This window comes from Punica granatum, chromosome 6 (genome assembly GCF_007655135.1).
Source record: "Punica granatum isolate Tunisia-2019 chromosome 6, ASM765513v2, whole genome shotgun sequence".
Taxonomy (NCBI): Eukaryota; Viridiplantae; Streptophyta; class Magnoliopsida; order Myrtales; family Lythraceae; genus Punica; species Punica granatum.
In genome coordinates, this window is record NC_045132.1 from 17632833 (window position 1) to 17645800 (window position 12968).

The 12968-nt window shown below is 38.6% G+C and overlaps 2 protein-coding genes and 1 pseudogene across 2 annotated transcripts; 1 reads left to right on the forward strand and 2 right to left on the reverse strand.

Annotated features, from left to right (window-relative positions):
- Positions 1-3413: 3413 nt before the first annotated feature.
- Positions 3414-6843, forward strand: LOC116212211 (annotated as a pseudogene).
- A 95-nt stretch (positions 6844-6938) lies between these two features.
- LOC116209878 lies at positions 6939-7545 on the reverse strand. Its single transcript, XM_031543621.1, has one exon. It carries the CDS (start codon positions 7524-7526, stop codon positions 7254-7256), a length of 273 nt encoding a protein of 90 aa, XP_031399481.1. The 5' UTR covers positions 7527-7545; the 3' UTR covers positions 6939-7253.
- Positions 7546-8924: 1379 nt separating this feature from the next.
- LOC116212212 lies at positions 8925-12795 on the reverse strand. The gene is made up of 3 exons (XM_031546779.1): positions 12746-12795; positions 11651-11919; positions 8925-9187 (listed from the first exon to the last, which is right to left on the reverse strand). Exons 1-3 carry the CDS (start codon positions 12793-12795, stop codon positions 9105-9107), a joined length of 402 nt encoding a protein of 133 aa, XP_031402639.1. The 3' UTR covers positions 8925-9104.
- Between the last annotated feature and the right edge of the window lie 173 nt (positions 12796-12968).

Here is a 12968-nt window from a genome sequence, read left to right on the forward strand (position 1 = left end):
CTTTCAGTGCTTTCACTTTTTTTTTTTTGAGGTTTCAGCCACTAAAGCGCAGTAGCATAATCAACTTTATTAAGTTCAGTTAATTTGGTGTTAATTCTTTTTGAATTTAAAAAATCACAATTGGAAGAATTTTACTCCTCATTAAACCGATTTGGCTCGCACTTGAATTAGTCGGAAATATTGTGTTTTCGGATATTAAGCATGCGCAAATTTAAAAAAAAAAAAGAGAGAGAGATCAACTGCCCATGGATACGGAAAGAGATCTTTACCTGATTAATTGCGCAATGCGACATGTTGTTTGGTCACGATCCACCAGACCGACCCACATAACGCAGGCCAAAGAGGACGTTTTTATTAATTATTGTAATTAACTTATTATTTCCTTGGACATTCACCTTTTTTAATTAATTTTTTCCTTGAATATTCACCTTGAAAAAGAAGATCAGTTAATTATCAACTGCAAATTATGATACGGAGAATGCCGGCTATCAAGTTTGTTGTTCCTCTAATGTACGATGTAGATGGACAAATCTCACGTGATTTAGCTGGACCCATTGGTTCTATTGTCCGCTAGTTGGAGAAATTTGCACATTGGACTCATCCGCTTTTAAGTTCCCGTGCCGAGCGAGCCAAACTCGGATCATCTATATGATCACCACATATGCCAGAATTGATTAATCGCATTAGCCATTGTTTCACATATTTCAATGTAATTTATTCAAGCGAATTGAACCACTACATCAACCTGCAACGAAACGAAGCATCATCCCTTTGTCACGTATACATAATATAATGTTATATTGACGCACGATTTAATGGAAATATTCGCATACTGATTTACTAAAACAAACAAAAATAGCATGTGAAGTTTCGGGAGTAATTAAATTTGGTACAGAGAGGATTCATATATGAGTCATCTTCAAGCAACTTGCATCCAACGACATATGCTCCTTTCTCGAAGCTAGCTCAGCTGATTTATTAGAGACATATGCCAAACAAATTCTTTGAATATATCTTTGGTGTACTTTATTTGGTAATATCAGTTAGGTTGTATTTGGTTTAAGCTAATGATTACTACCTGCAAAGTCGTTCACAAATAATTACAAAGAAGTTTATTTTAATATTTTAAGAAATTTATATATAATTTTTATTTTTCAATAAAGTTACTGATGTTCACACATCGTAATTTGAATAACTTATCTTTATATTTGCCCATCAAGAACCTCGCCCTCTCCTCGATCCAACTCCCGACTGGGTGTGTCCTTGCCTCTGTTACTCTTATGCTCTCGTTCATTTTTCCCCTCCTAACTTTGAACAGATTCTAGAAACTCTTTAAGTGATTAATTAAATAATTTTTATTAAAAATGGCCAAGATTTAATTTGTACCTGTGGGTTGCTACAATATATTTAGAGGATGATGAAACCGGCCCGTAAATATTGTATATTTATGATCATTGTTACCTACGCGATTATATATATGCATATCAACCTATCAAAAAATCATGGTATATAAAAAAAAAAAACATGAGACAGCCCAGCTTTCCTACCAAAAAAAAGCATGAGACAAATCACTTAATTCTCGACTTGAAAATTACTTCAAAAATTCTACTTCACCATGGGAAATGAGAAAACACTAATCAAATTATTAAAAAAAAAAGTGTTAACAACCTGAATAAGTATAGTAATGATTGTTTATTATTTTAATTTTATTGTTTTTTTTTCTATTAGGTTATTATGAGATAGGACTTTTTGTAACTTTACTTATATTCAACAGTAATTTTTTAAGTGGGTTTCAACTTTTTCAGTTTCTAGGTTCACATGTGAATATTACGCTTTACCATGCATGCATAGGAGATTGCAACCTATGTTGGTGTCCATCAAACTTAAACACAAACATGACAGGAAGGGTCAGTATACTGCCAACCTAAAGAAAATAAGAAAAGGTGCATGTTTGCATCAGACTCATAATCACTTCACTCCTTTGTGAGGTTACAAGAAGATTCTCCCACCATCAAATTTAAAAGTTTTATTTTTGTGTGTAGTCTGATTTCTAAAAGTCTAAAAATGTTCGATTAATTCAATTCGAATCGGGTCAGCCCACTAAGAAAGTAAAACTCTTACAATATAGATTTTCTCCATTTATAAAACTCGAACCCGAGACATTATTTAATGAGAGTAAGTATCGAATGGTTTGAATCAATTCATAATAATATGTATTGGTTTTCTTCTTCTTCTTCTTCTTCTTTTTTTCCTTCCCTTCTGTATACTGACCTCTGATGATATCTATATCATCACGCTTTGTGATGATGAGAATAAGTATATTTGTGCCATCCATTGGCACTGATTTTGGTCTCCAATTCTATGTTTAGAAAATGAGTGTCTCTAATAATTAAAAAATTAATCATTCTTTTAATATAATTCATGAGGTTTAACATTATACTGCGTGGACTCTTACATTTAAGAAAGATCCGCGGATCTTAATCTCAAGAAATTAAGAAAAGTTAAGCCAGCCGAATATTTCTATTGCCCCTTGCACCCGAGCAACAAAATAAAAAACTCTACTCCTGATTTAGCTAGCTAGTCAATCCGCAAAATTGTTTGACTCTCTGGATACGTCATTTTGTTTTCTTAGCAATGGAGAAGGCTCGTTCCATGATAATCTCTTATCTCGTAACTAGCTCAAAACCAGTCATTTCACCATGCATTATGTGGGTTTATTATTCCTAAGAGAAACTTGTATATTTTATTTTTTACCTGGATCTATAAAACATTAATTAGTTTACGATTGTAAAATTAACTTGTTTATAAAGAACAAAAATGTTAAATTGATGATATTGATTTAACTCTATTAAATACTTTAATTCACATAAGAATTACCACTTTATTTATTTAAAAATATCAATATACATACATATATATATATCATAAAGAAGGTTTAGAATTAAACTAATAAAATTATTTTAATCAAAATTAAGTTAATTATTTCTAAAAGGAAATTTAAATTTTTGACATAAAATTTGTAGAAAATATCTCGATTTCTTCAATTTTATATCCTTTATACAATAATAAATCACTCTTAAAATATAAATGTTTCACTTTAAAATAACACAAATTTATCCCATCAATTGTATGGTTTACTTAACATTTTTATCAGTGTATTTTGTTTTGAGCACATGCATTTATAGTTTTATTATCTCTAATAAACCTATGGATTTCCTGTCAACTTTTCTATATGGGATTACCCGCACTCATCATTCTCCATATATGAGAGAAACCATCCCAATAGAAAATAAAGTACCAAATAATTTAGGACAAAAATAGAAAAGCACGCAGTAATTTCGTATTAAAAGCAAACTTTTTCTTTCCAATGCAAAATTAGTTTCCGTTCTCCACTAATACAGTCTTCCCGATGTATGGGCTTTCAGGTGTACGTGTTGGCTGTTCGAGACAGTTCCATGAAGAGCTTCATCAACAGGAACATATCGCTCGTAACGTCAATTGTTTTTTCAGATAATAGTCGTCCTCAGCTTCACAATCTTCATCGTGAGGGCTGCAAGGAGAGAGATGCAACTATGTGCAAGGCTCATTGATCAGATGGAGGCCGCTCAAGAGGCTGAGAACAAGAGCAAGAGCATTTCTTTCGCAAATGCAAGCCACGACATCCGAGCATCTCTTGCCTGCATTAGTGCCCTCATTCAGATGTGCCATATCGAAGCTGAAGATGCCCTTACACCCAAGCTATGGAAGACTTTGCAACAAATGGACAACTGTGTGAAAGACCTATTAGGTAAAAAAAAAATTCTTACCTATTAACTATCGAAAAAAAGGTTCTTCAATTACGTAGTCATTCTCTTTTTTTCTTTTTTCTTTTTTCTTTTTTCTTTTTTATTTATTAGACCAGGTCAGTTGGTTCAACTGCTTGAACTAGGGTCTAAAGTGAGTATGTTAGGGCAAGCCGTAAGTTTCAAATATTAGGATTGAACTGTTATAACCACAAGAAGCGATAGGATTTGACGATTCGGCGGTAGCATTTAATGTGACTGTTTTCCTTATGTAGTATCTTAAATTTTTATTGCATGAAATTTCTTATTATCTCCATAAGCAGTAGTCTCTCCGGATGTTGTATCTAGTTCAGGTCTACAAGTATTACCTGATTAATCACAAGCATTGGCAAATATATATTAAAGATTACCTCAATAAACTGTCCTAAAATATTAACTGGACGCAGTTTACTTAACATATAATATATATTGTTCCCTTAGAACCAAAAGCGTCTTAAGCGATCCGAACAGTCTAAGGATCTAGTTTGGATCTGTTAACGAAAGAGTATTCGAAAATCTCTTTGCCATTTTCCTCACCGGGAGAGTTAGGGATGGAAAACCTAGGAGTTCTCCAAACAGAGTCAAGCCCTAATATATTATCTTGTGTTATATTACATATATATCACTGGGAAACTGATAATGGCAGTTATACTATGTACGATTTCTTCAGGTCTACTGAATTCTCTTCTTGATGCGAGCAAGATCGAGGCAGGAAAGATGCTGCTTGAGGAGGAGGAGTTTGACTTGGCACAACTCCTCGAGGACGTGGTCGACATGTTCCATCCCGTGGCCATGAACAAAGGCATTGACATGGTCCTAGACCTCTTTGACGGCTCAATTCTTATGCTGCGTTTGGTTTCATAGTAAGATTTTAAAATCAAATTTTGATTTTGAAAAAGAGTAGTATAATTGGGGTCCACTCTTTGATTTTGTATGAGTTATTTTGTTTTGTTGTGGGTAGAATTATGTTAAAATTGTGATTTTAAAATTGCATCCACAAACCAAATGAGCCATTAAGCACTCAATGGTAAAGGGAGACGGGGAAAGCTCAAGCAGATCCTCAGCAGCTTATTGAGCAATGCAGTGAAATTCACACCTGAGGGGCATATTTAGGTTTGAGCATGGACCCAGGAACCTAGCTCGGAGGATCACACCATCCATAAGGCGAATAAAAAGGTCCACAGAAAGTTTTCATGGTTGTTCTTCTGGAAAGGAGAAAGGAGCAAGGATATCGAGGAGGTGAGCATGCTCCAGAGGGACCCGAATTCCATGGAGTTTGTGTTTGAGGTGAACGATACTGGGAAAGGGACTCCCAAGGAGAAACGGAAGTCTGCATTCAAGAACTATGTGCAGGTTAAGGAATCAGCTCATTGACAAGGAGGGACCGGCTTAGGTCTTGGGATTGTTCAGTCTCTGGTAAAATCAATTAAGTTTCAATTCTACTTGCACACAATAAGTATGCCTAAAATACATCTATGGACTTCTCCATACAATATTAAACAGATCAAAACAGTTTTCCCCTAGCATATCGGGTAAGTTTTCCATGTGCTGATTTTGGAAAGCTTTGATTATTTCGGGTTCGTCCGAAGGGAGGTGACATAACAATCGTGGATAAGGAAGATGGGGAGAGAGGGACATGCTTCCGCTTCAACATTCTGCGACCTGTTTCAGGCAACACTCATCCTTCATATAACAAGTTGATAAATGAGAAGGCACCGAACTAGGATCCAAGAGCAGCGTTGTTCCAGAGCCAGGCATGATGATCCAAACCCCACAGGCAGATCCAAGCTCGAGTCTCCAGGGCCCGGGCCTGCCAAGACATGAAGGTTCATCATTGGCCGTTCTACTAATATGGGATGGCGAGAGAAGTAGGGTGCCAAGGAACTATATGGAGAGGCTTGGGATAAGGGTTTGGGTGGGGAGCGAATGGGCTGAGCTCCCTTCGATCCTGAGGGAGGCTCAGCAGAATCTGGAACTCTCTCGCCATAGCTCAGCAGAAGAACCTGAGGCGTGCCAGCATCCAGACAGCCTAAGCAAATCGGCCTCAAAAAACTCCAGTGGCGACCAAGACCAGATCCAACCAGTTCATATCAGGTTCTTGCTTCTTGTGATCAATACAAGCTTTGGGCCGGTTATGGAACTGATCAGGCTTTTATCGGAGTTCCGAAGGGGGCTTCAGAGTAACAGTACTTCCGGCTGCAAGGTTGTGTGGCTTGATAAGCCATCTGTTAATCACAAGAGTCCTGCAGGAGGAGTGCAACCTCAATTTCTCGGACGACGTAATCATTTCGAGGCCATTTCATGGGACCCGCTTGATCAAGGCGATCAAGCTCCCTCCTGAGTTTGAGGGTTCCTCATTGGTGAGGAATGGTAGTGGCAAGATGAAGGAAATTGTGGGCCCTGATCAGACAGCGGCTGGGGAGGTTGATAGCGGTTCGGGTTCGATAAGAGATGAGGGTCCCGATGATGAGGAGCGGGAAGAAGGTATTGGTGGTGGAGGACTCTCCAATTCTGCAGAGCTTAGCTAGGTCGGTGATTCTGGATCTCGGGGCGACTGTGGATGTCTGCGACAATGGGGAAGAGGCTGTTTTGATTGTGTCCAACAAGTTCAGTGAGCAGAAGACGCTTGCCCCCGGAGCTTCTTCTTCGTCTCCTGCTTTGCCTTATGATTTCATCCTTATGGACTGTCAGGTAATAATGTGGAAGCATTTAAGAAAATTTTAATTCTTCATACTTTTCGATTGATTGAAGTTACAGTAGCTAGCTAGAGTGCAGATCTTTTAGACCGAACTCTAATTTCACCTCTTAGCAGATGCCGATAACGGATGGCTATGAAGCGACTCAAAGGATCAGGGAAGAGGAGAAGGAATACAATACCCGGATCCCAATCATTGCAGTGACTGCTCATTCGGAAGGGCCTGATATGAGGATGATCATAGAGGCAGGCAAGGACTCTTACCTCCTGAAGCCTCACCAGAAAGAAGCGCTTATCAGAGTGCTCCAGGAGAGGAACATTACATGATTTTAGCGAAATAATACATGAACCTCGACAAGAGTACAAACTCTATAGTAATAAATAAAGTCGAGCATCAGTTGTGAGACAACATTAAGATCGGATTCGTGAAATATAATGGAATTCATGTATATTTGGTCTGATATAATCTCTCAGAAGCAAGATACAGTCTCCATCTTATAATCTGATCGAGGAAAAACTGTTTTCAAGTACCGTTCTGCTAACAGAGGAAAATCTTTCCATAACCAAAAGCATCAGAATAGAACCAAATGTCCAACTTGCGGTTTTACGGAAAATTTCTAAATTAGACTACATATTACACTATCGTCGATCTCGAAGGCCAAAGACCATAATCAATTCATCATGACAGTCGATGTTCCTACCTGTTTCTAGAAATCAGCATTGGAAGAGAACGAGAACTAGTTTATCTTCGTCTTCTTGGACTTGACATGAGGCTTCTCGTTGATATCAGCATCATCTTCCGATGAGCTCTCTGCAAGCTCATCGGGCACATCGTTCCGGACGTTGTGCCTGGTGATGTACTCCTTGAATATACTCATGCTCTGCTCCTTGGCCGAAACCAGCTGCTCGGACAGGATTCCCTCATTTGACGTCACGGAGTGCGTCTCCGATCCAAGTCGAAGTGAAATTTTAACGAGAGATCCAGGAGCAGCTTGAGCTTGAGCCTCCATAGATACCGCAGACTTAATTCTGTGCAAGACAAACAAAAAATGTTTGTTTACAGTGTAGTAACAGAAATACCCGTTTCAGATACTTACCCAATCAGGTCGATCCGAACATAGTAAGCAGAGAGGCAACCACCGATAACGTTATCAGGCCCATATTAAGAACAAGAACAAGAACAAGAACAAGAAAGAGCATCCCCTGTAAAACAATCAATCTTCCAGTGCTTGAACAGGAAAAGAGTAACCGTGTTTCGGAAATCGAGAAATAGTACGATGATTAGCTAGTAACAGCATCATCAATTAGTCAAGGTATTGTCGACCTCGGCGCAGAATTCAAGCAATTTTCGAAACTCGGACCTATTGAAAAGCTTCTCCGGTTTATCGTTCAATCAATTAGGGCGAGAAACTAAGGAAGGCGAGCACAAGGCGGAGAATGAATGAGACCAAAGGAGAGAACTGACCGATGGCTCGCCGATGGTGGACGGATATTCGCTCCCGCTGTTGCAGACGGAGCAAATGGACCGGCGAGGTTTTATAGAAACGGCGAGGTCCTGAAGAGAAAACAGGACAAAGCCACAACGCTGTCTGCTCTTCCGCAACGTTGTAACAAAAAATTACAGAAAGTTCCCTCAAGTCTTGAAAAATTAGAAAATGATCCCTGTACTTATGATTCTCTCTCTCTCTCTTTTGCAGTCCATTAGGTGATTGATCGACTTGCTATCAAGAGAAGAACAGAACTGCAAAGCAATACTCAAACGATGATGAGCAATATGAATGGTTTCTCGGATGAACTTCAGTTGCACAGGATTCGGCTTGTCATCTCCCTCATCGACCTCCACCTTCAGCCACGGCTCGGTACACCAAAAATCCAAGTACTCCACAATATTAAGCTCCAAATTACCTTGCAGCCGTTGCAGACCCAACCAGGGTCATCTAGTTTTATTGGAAAGGAGGTGTACGTACTTCTACAAGTCTGTGATCATAACTTGTTGCGGCACCGCATTGGAAAGTTTCTGATAATGCTTGAGAAACTATTCGTCCACAAGCTTAATCTTGTCGGTACAAGTTTTTAGACTGCCTGATACATCATCTGTCTGATTCATAAATGACATAGCTTTTTCTCTGTCATGTTGCGTTTTGGTTAAAGGTGAAATGTCGACAGGTCACCTTTTTACCACTATGGACCTCAAATTAAATGAGCTTAGAGGACTAATGCGGGAGAGCCACAGAGAAGATCGATCCCATGGAAGTTTTTGATATAGCTTTTGTTGTTTTCAGTACAATGAGCATGCCATATACCCGGACAGTCTCCCACCGAGCGCATATAGAATGCCCACAACTCCATGAGGAATGTGGTCCAAAGACTAAACAAAGGAATTAGAGGGGAATTAAATTGGAACCCTGTGGTGGAAAAGCATTAGCCAAAGACATGACTTACTTCAGATCAAAATAGTATTAACACTCATGCAAAAGTGTTCCAATTATTATTCCCTTCAAAACAAATCATCTGGCACAAGTTTAAGCCGTTGAGAAAGGATGCGACTAAGACTCAAGCATTCACTACAACCACTTGAACCAGTTTGCTTAAAGGTCGGGCATGCCTTTTCCTATTTTGGCATCGTATGTCTTCTCCAACACGACATCCATTGGAGTATCCTTCGGCCCAGCTGCGAAAAGGAGAACCGAGTGAAATAAGAAATCAAAATCATGATAAAAGATTTCCATAATTACATGACTAATCGTTAGCCTGAACTCACCAACCAATATCATTAAAGACCAACATGTTGCAAAAGTGGAAAGTTATGCAAGCCTCTTCTGTTATGAAATTGAAAGATGCATTTTACATGTTGCAAAAGTGAAACCTATGCAAACCGTTCTGTTATAAAATTGAAATACATTTAAAAAATTCTTCCGAGCTTTTAATATTTGTAGAAATCATGTTGCACATCCAATTAATTATACGAAATGTATAACAATAGGAGACATGTTTAGCAACATTATTTAGCCCCCCTTCTCTTCCCATTCTCTTGCCCCTTTGCAACAACTAGATGCCCAACAGAGAACTCATCTGAATTATCATAGATAAATATCAGCTTTCTAGCAGATCTATTCGTGGGTTGATAACTTGATGAACCATGTAATGCGACATTATTAAGGGTAATCGGGAATATATTTAACAAACCAAAGGCAATTCAGAAACCTTGTCCCAGACTAATCTATCCCTGGTCCATGATCCTTTAAACATACATTTTACTTTAATCTTTAGAAGAGTTTGATCACCTCAAGAAATTGCATTACTCTCTTGAAAACAAACAAAGAATGAAAGAAAAATGTTCCTAAGTTTTCGAGATTAGATAACAGTTGGCAATCTCAGAGTTCCTCTAAAACTGTCAAATCATTTCAAAGAACATAAAAGGGAACTCTGATATGTGTACTGATGGTCGTTCTGAGCATAAACTTGATCTAAGCCTAATTTAGTTCCACTAAGAATTGAGTCAGTCCATTTGTTTGATAAAGACAGAACTGATAGTATCTACATTAATTACACAAACACTGACTTGTGCTATCCAAAGACAAGCTCAATCACATTCTAATAACGAAGCTCCAAAATGAAATGTATCATATATATATATATATATATATATATATATATTGTGTATGTAAATATACAGAAATGCAAATGAAAGAAACAGGATCCACTTTCGAACACATATGATGCCAGAGTAATCCTCAGTTTCCCTACTTCCTTAGTTCTTCAGAATTTATTACACTCATCAAAATTATATACACATATATATTCCGAAAGCTCAGCAGCTTCACCAAATTGGGAAAGTTAAAAGAGTTTCATATGTTCTAGCTTTCCAGACGCAAATATGCTCCTACAGCTTAATAGAAGTCATAAATGACCACATCTCATTTCTAGCAAGTCCAAGTCTCCCTGCAGAATCCCACATCTCACTTTTACTTGGGTTGCCTAATGCAGAATCCCAACCATTATTCATTCATTCATTCCAATGAACTCCATTTCCAGTAAGTAAAAATTTCCACCCTGCCTCGGCCGACAATCCGACCAATGTTTCCACAAATTACACAAACTCATTTAAGAACAATTTAACTGATTCCCATAATCAATCAATAATAGAAAATCTCCTAAGACACACGAGAAATGCAATCAAATTGTTCATCTCAGAGCAGGATATGCGAACATCTACCACAATAGAACAGTCGAGTGATTCGTCGCATTCCAAAAACGAATGGCCTGAGGAATCACGCTAACGTGCTCATGGACAGCATGACCGGAGTAATCAGAGGCAGGGAGTACCTTCCAACTGCTTCAACGGAGCGAGTGGCTGTGGATGAGGAAGAATTTTACGAGGGTCCACGGAAGGAATCGAGATAGAACTAGCTCTCTGCCCGTATCTTTGATCGCATCTATAGACAGTGCTGCAATCTGTATTTTGGATTGGTCTCCTGGGTTATAATGGCTTTCTTAGCTTGTGATTGTATAACTAGCAAGACAAGACCAGCTTTGCAGCATAGCTATCACAATTGGCATGACTCGGTTGCAAAACTGTCCCAGTACCAGAATGAAGTTACAAACAGAGAAGCCGATACATTTTGTGACGCCAATAAGTCATTAAACAATTAACGTGGCACGAACTCAGCGATTCGCCAAGACAATGAATCAAACCACCAAAGCACTATCAACTCTGGAAAACAAACAAAGGTTCTCCCAGGTGATTCTTCCATGATCGTTGGACAGCTCTTCCATAACACACAACAGTTGGGGGACGGAATGGTGTGAACAAGGCTTTAGAAGAATTTTACGAGGGCCCGCCGGAGCAATCGAGATAGGGCTAGCTCTCCCCCCGTATCTTTGATCACTTTCTGCAATCTATATTTTGGATTGGTCTGGGTTAAAATGGCTTTCTTAGCTTGTGATTGTATCACTAGGAAGACAAGACCAGCTTTGCAGCATAGCTATCACAATAAGCATGACTCGGTTGCAAAACCGTCCCAATACCAGAATGAAGTTACAAACAGAAAGGCCAATACACTCTGTGATGCCAATGTCATTAAAAAATTATAGGCATTAAAAAATTAACGTCCAACGATCATGGAAGAATCACCAGGGAGGGGGACGGGAAAGAGATCCGAGAAGCTGAAATGGGATTCGCCCTTGCGACGGATGAGGAGTCTCTGCGCGTCAGAAAGTGAGAGAGAGGGAGAGGAGGGGAGAGAATCCAAGCACTCATCAGCTTCCTCGCTTTGGCTCCAAGCGAGGAAGCATAAATGCTCGGCGAAAGAAGAAGAAGAAGAAGAAGAAGAGAGTGGGGAGCGGTTTTGTCTGAAGAAGGAACGCAGAGAGAGTGAGAGAGAGACCAAAAGGTAAATTTTTCTGAAGGAGCCAATTGGATTGGGGGATTAGACGGTAAGTCCCGATTAAACCCATTAATCATCAGGAGACAAAATCCAACATCACGACTCTTATACCCAGCCAAAAAAAAATAAAAAATTCACTACCTCTTACGTATTTGGATTTGGGTTGTCATGTATAGATCAAGAATATAGACAAAAATTAAGATTATCGATGATAGATTGGCTAGTAATATTCTGTTACTCTTTAAAAAGTAAAAAAAAACCCAATTCGTCATTGAAAATTAAGATTAACGATGATCGGTCGATAATATTACCAAAACTGTTATCTCTGCGGCCATCCCACGTTCCATTTTATATATATATATATATATATATACATACAGATAGATATACGCTTTATTGAGTCTTGAGTACCGAGAATGCAATCGGCCTGGTACATTCTCTTGGTTGGTTAGCACAAATCTGTATAGTGTTAGAATGCATCTAGACTCTTGAGAATGAGTTGATAGTGTGAGCTGACTACAACATGGCACATCATTGTTCAAATAAGGAGTGGATTTATGATTTAGAATACCATACCACGCGTTGTCGTTATGTCTAGACTAGCTGGATTGCTTAAAGACCGACTCGATTGTCCATCAAAGGGTATAATATATGATCGAGATCGATAAGTCGTATGCAGTAGTAACTTAAAACAAAAAACAAAAAAACCGATGTAACAGTAAACAACAAGTGCCTTGTGGGTTCTGTTTCTTTCTTCGTCGATCTTATTTTTTGGGAGGAAAAAAAGTTTTTCCGGATTTATAGTTTAGTCCTTGATCTTTTATCACTTTACAATGAAGTACCTTAACTCCGTCGTCCTTCCACCTCCTTTTATATAGTCTGATTTACGCATCCCATACAATGTAACCTTCAGAACTTTCCACTTAGGAAATTTTCATGTTACCAATCCCTGAACTTTCTATATTTGCAATTCAGGCTCGATGAATTTGGGGTCCACATAAGAATATTTCTACATGCAGGTGAGACGTTGTCACTTTCATTTTAGTCTCTGAACTTCTGAACACT

Excerpts from the sequence above, each read along its gene's own strand:
- LOC116209878 (XM_031543621.1), bottom strand. The coding sequence starts at position 7,526 with ATGGAGGCTCAAGCTCAAGCTGCTCCTGGATCTCTCGTTAAAATTTCA.
- LOC116212212 (XM_031546779.1), bottom strand. The coding sequence starts at position 12,795 with ATGCGTAAATCAGACTATATAAAAGGAGGTGGAAGGACGACGGAGTTA. Across the intron at positions 11,920-12,745 it reads GGAAGGACGACGGAGTTAAG|AAAAATTTACCTTTTGGTCT; the intron begins GTACTTCATTGT and ends TGGCTCCTTCAG. Across the intron at positions 9,188-11,650 it reads CTTTCCCGTCCCCCTCCCTG|CTGGGCCGAAGGATACTCCA; the intron begins GTGATTCTTCCA and ends TCCTTTTCGCAG.